This window comes from Morone saxatilis, unplaced genomic scaffold, assembly GCF_004916995.1.
Source record: "Morone saxatilis isolate NCDOM2014 unplaced genomic scaffold, NCSU_SB_2.0 Contig6, whole genome shotgun sequence".
Taxonomy (NCBI): domain Eukaryota; kingdom Metazoa; phylum Chordata; class Actinopteri; family Moronidae; genus Morone; species Morone saxatilis.
This window is the reverse complement of record NW_023340206.1, coordinates 3,031,275-3,036,601: the sequence shown is the minus strand read 5'-3', so window position 1 is coordinate 3,036,601 and position 5,327 is coordinate 3,031,275. Positions and strand designations below refer to the sequence as shown.

Here is a 5,327-nt window from a genome sequence, read left to right as displayed (position 1 = left end):
TGGCTGGTTCCCCCCCACCACACACAACAGCCCGCCCACGCGCCTTCCCTTGGCTGCTTTGTGGAGATGCGAGAGGCTATGGAAGGAGCGATTGGGTGGCTGGACGGCTGGATGGATTGCTTCCACTCACTGAGGGAGCACACACACACACACACACACACAGAGAGAGAGGAGCTCATCTGGCTCTGTGTCCCCTGAGCTGTCACGTCTCTGCTTCACTGACAGCCACAGCCATGCCCACTCTGCCCACTCTGCCCAGCGGTCCCTGTTGATTTTCAGCGAGACACGCCACGGTGCACAAGCCGAAGTAGGCCGAACCAGAGTGTGTGTGATTTAGAATGCACCGGGCCCTTGATTGCTTTTCACAGGGCATTTTTTAATTAGGGGAGCCGTTGCTAGACGCTGACTCAGCAGCCTGTTGCCTTCCCTTAATAGAGGCGGATCACCACGAAGGACAGTCCGGCTCCGTAGCTGCCAGGGAGGACCGAGCAGATCTGACCGGATGTGCCGGCTGCTCCTGCCAGCAGATCCCACTTAGCGCCCACATTAACCGCACATTTCTCCACTCTCCGGCCTCCCGGCTGACAGCAGGGACAGTGTCAAAAAGCGGGGTTTAATCACCGAGGGGTTTGTGTGTGCTGGTTTATAGCCATGTGCAGGGTGAGCAGGATTCTGATGTCAAACCGTGCTTCGCAGTCATGGCGTGTAGACCTTCTTAATTAGCAGTTTATTTGAACGCTTTCATCTCCACTGTCGATGGTGAAACAGTGAAACAGTTGTGTCAACCGACAAAGCCTTTAACCAACTGCACACACAACATTACTGCTCATTATACAGTGTCATTTGTAAAATAGGAGTGTGCGTGCTATCATGAGGGTGACGAAAGATTTTCCCACACAATGTTCAATCACTGCTATTGTGGCATGTGATTAAGAAAGTGGGAGTTGTGTTGAGATTTGCACCTAAGGTGTTAAGATTGTTATGGTAGATATATTTGTTCCATTTCAAATGAAATCTTAACTTAACCTCCATCCGCCGTCCATGTAATTACTCAATAAAGGATAACTAGGCTTGATTTGTGGAAGATTATGGCCTATTTTTCCTAAAAATCTCTGCAAATACAGCTGTTTTCTGTTTAGAAAGTTGTTGTGAATGAATTTCGACTCATTTCAGCTCTCTTCCTGCAGACTGTGGTGAAGTCCACAGTTCTTGATAACAGCTGACCGTATGAGTAGAGGACTATAGCCCGGGGGGCCGGCATGTGGACTGCGAGTGTTGTGCGTTCTCAGGGGAAACAGCCAGGTACTGCAGCTGTCTCACTCTGTGTCCCGGTCTGTCTGTGCAGGTTCAGTTCAGATTACAGCCTCTATACTGCACTGACACCTGACAGAGCACTAAACAAGCTGAAAGCACTGTTCTTTCTCATGTATGTAGGAGGCAGAGGAGTCGTCCGGTGTGGGTCGGTGTGTGCGTCAGAGCTCCGCTATGCAGAAGGCATTTTTGAAAGTTTTTAATGTAACTGTTCAAACCCGACTGTTTGTCTTCCTTTGGGTGTTGCAGGCCGCCTGTCAAACGTGTTCAGGGAAAGGGTCTGCATTCATCAAACTACTGTAACGTGTATTGTGTTAACACGATTAATCCCTGAAGGAAAATACTCCCCCAGAGTTTTCAGCTTCTTAAATGTGAATATTTCTGTTGTATTTGTGACATTTTATGGTCCAAATAACGAAATGAATTGAGGAAACGATCAACAGATTAATGGGTAATAAAAATAATGATTCGTTACTGGCAGATTGGATTACAGTATGTTTGTGTTGGTGGCTTTGGCCCTGCTAGAATGAAGACGAAGGTCAAGTTGTCTCCATCTCCCTTCCATTCTCTGTCCTTGCACCGGTGGATCCGGCTCGAAGACCGCTCCTCATCGACGCGTTCATTAAAGACTTTCCTTTTTTTCCCCGGTCACGGTTAAATCCACACCGTCCTCCTGCAGCTGTGTAATTACACATTCTTCTGAGGATCAAAGTGTGAAAGAGCACCCCCGACGCCACCGCCACTGCCACCGCCACTGCCGCCGCCACCGCCGCCGCCCCGCTGAATTTAGCTTCACTAATCACTCCCCCCCCCCCGACGCTTCACCGTTCTCAAGTGGTGTCATGTTTGCTCACCAGAGAGGGGGAAAGAGGGAGAAGAAGGAGAGATATCACTTTAAGTGGTGGGGGGGCTTAATGGTGTAATTTGCAGGGAATTTACTCTTCTTACTGTCACGGTGATTCTCCTCAGCTGTTGACTGACTGACTCCCGACTCCTTTTGTTTTTTATTTCACGGGAAGAGTCGAGGACACGGAGGGGAATTACCAGGGATTGACAATAAGGGACTTCAGAAGAGCTTTCCCCCCCCCCCTCTTATTCCCCCTCTTTCCTCTCTATAGATTACTTCCCTTCTGAAGTGTCATACATTCCTCCCTGGCCTTTTCATCACCAGCCAGAAAAGAGAGGAAAAGTGTGTTTCCTCGGGTCTTGTGGGTTCTGGCTGAGGAAACAGAAACGAGTACGCCAGGTGTGCTTAAACACTGCCTGCAGAGGGGACGCTAATTAACACCCAGCCATTGTTGTGCTCTAATCCACTGATGGGAATTAATGCTTCTCCCCCGAAAATAACACTAATGCCTCTCATTTCATTAAGGTGCGCGTCTTAATGCCGATGATGTGATGTCACTGCAAAAAAAAAAAGAGCCAATTACCATCCTTCCCTCCTTTGCTGTTGCTGTCTCACACACACACACACACACACACACACACACACTCTCTCACACATAAACAGTGTCACTGAGAGGCAGAGGAATGCCGGCAGTCGTTCAGGTTGGACCAGTTTTTCCTGGCGAGGCGTCAGCCCCGACGCTTTCGGCTGGTTTCTACATCTCCATCCAACGCGTGCTGCCACGTAGTAAACATTTATAAATCCACCTTGTTGAACTGGAATGTTTCTACAGTAGCCCAGAAAGGCCAAACCAAACACTGGCTCTAGTTAGGGCCTTGGAAGATTCAGTTCAAAATTCTTTAAAAATCCATTTATTTTTATTTTTTATGGAGACTTCTAATCTGTCTTTTTACACACAGTATGTGTCTCAGATGAGTTTATCTTTACATAACTTTCAGCCACATCTCACAGTCCATCTGTTGATGAAGACCATGGCAGTATTTGAAGCCGCCTGCTGTACTAGCAGTACGTACTGATTTGTCCAAAATGCAGCATGTAGTATGCAAACAAAAGCAAAATCTCCAGTATGCGTCGGACCAGTCTGCCTCGCCGACTGTTTCCCACAATGCAAAGCACCTGAACAATCACAACAAACAGTCAGGCAGGCGAGATGCAGCTAAACACTCAAGTTACCATTTCCAAGGTCTGTAATCATCATCATCATCATCATCACAATCATCATCATCTCACTCGTACTGCAGTGTTGGAACAACTTGATGTTTTTTACAGTGACGGGATGCTCTGGAATCGCATTGCCCGCGCGTTTGCATATCGCACAATGCCGTGGCATTGAGCGAACGCCACAGTGTATGTCTGTGTGCTCGTTGTAGTTGCAGATTACTCGCTCCATCTCTCTCAGCTCCGGCGCTGCTATTATGGGCCCTTCTGAAGAAAGGGAGGTTCTGGCTTTATTCCTGTGATTGAAATCCCAGGCCCTCCCAACCATTTGTTTTAAGAGAATGGACTTGGCCCATTGTGAAAGGCAGACACCCTCTTTTTTTTTTTTTGCCCTGTAATTCACATTCAGATGCATTGGAGCAAGAAGGAGCCCATTCACAACGAGGGCTCGGTGATACAGCAGAAGCTGCTCGCTGGGTCTCAGCCAAACTCATTCCAGCCTCCGAGCCTTACAGCCTATAGCTGTTAATTTAGCCGGTAATGTAGTCTTGTGTTGCTCTTGACAGATTGCTTATTGGTATGGGCAGTTCCTAATGGGCCATTTTCTACTGCACACGTTGTTAGAAACGATAAGGCTCGTCAAAGATTTCTTATTTTTAGTTTGGAAATGACTTTTAATAGAAACTGCGGGGGGAAAAATAATAGCAGATATTTATTTAACAAGGCTAAATTTAGGAGGTTGGAATTAAAGTCTGTTTTGTTTTGTATTCATAATTTATCCTCAGCCTCCTCTTAAATTGTTCACCGATGCATTTTCTTTTGGAGAACTGCACAGCATGGCCACAATAGACTGTGTGTATACTGGGTCACAAAAAGGGGAAGATGCTATTGTTCCAGTACTTCTCTGTTTATTCTGATGTGTAAATAGCACACAGATTTCAGACTGAAGCTTAGTTTTAGTGTTGTCAGCGGCTGAAGCATCAGGCTCTGTGTAGTTCCTGCCCTGCGGGGAGTGTTCACTTTGACCTCTGTCTTCATGGCGACAGTGAAACCGGCCTGGAATGCGCCCACCACCACCACCACCACCGCCACCGCCGTTTCCCACAGACCAGCAAAACTGGAAAGGTTCCTGTCCTCCCTGACTTCAGGTTCACATTCTTCTGTACAAATTAACCCCGTGTACATCTGTTCCTACTGTAGATGCTAAACAAACAGTGGCTTAAGTCTTTAAACATAGGTCAACATAAAGGGAGAAAGGTCTGAGGATATATTACATTACATTTTAGCTGTTAGAGCAAATACCTATACATATTTACATGTGATATTTGCACCATAGCCCTATATTAAAGGGACAGATACCTCCAGTGTAAAAAGTATAGCAACATTTTTTGATACTTGACATTTGTATATGCTTTCACAACAACCCGATCCCGTCCCACCATTAAAATAATATAAATTCAAGAAAAACAGACGCCAAACGTCCCCAGAAAGAAGCTTTGCTATGAGGCCATTGTCAGTTAATGTACACACAACTTTTCTATATTTGGCCTGTCACCCCTCTGACAGCGTTTGCGAGCATTGTTCCATAAATGTAGCTATTGTATCTCATGAAGAAGTTTGTGTTTCTGTTTATGTCCCACAGTTTGCATGTGTCGGCACTGTGTGTGTGTGTGTGCGTCCACCGTTGCACTACAGTGACAGCTAATTAGCCCCTTCAGGACTTCGTGGCATTTTATGTTCATGGAGCCTTTTTGTTTTTTCATCGGCAATTAACAAAGACTTTCATAAATGTGTATGTTTTGGTGACATTAGGATTGCCCCACTTGTGGTGTTTGCTCTAATTAATTAGAGTGTGACCAGTTAAAGGTGGACATTTGAACCAGACTTAAACGCCAACACAGAAATCATTGGCTGTTGTAGCTATTCTCCTGTCCTTAATGAATTTATATAT

General features: G+C 46.1%; 1 protein-coding gene across 1 annotated transcript in view; it reads left to right on the top strand.

Annotated features, from left to right (window-relative positions):
- Positions 1 to 4,412: 4,412 nt before the first annotated feature.
- pard3ba (par-3 family cell polarity regulator beta a) overlaps positions 4,413 to 5,327 on the top strand; it is a gene marked incomplete in the record, with an annotated part of 136,360 nt that continues 135,445 nt past the window's right edge. The window contains 1 exon segment of the mRNA XM_035678052.1: positions 4,413 to 4,538. Coding sequence (XP_035533945.1) covers positions 4,413 to 4,538 — 126 coding nt within the window.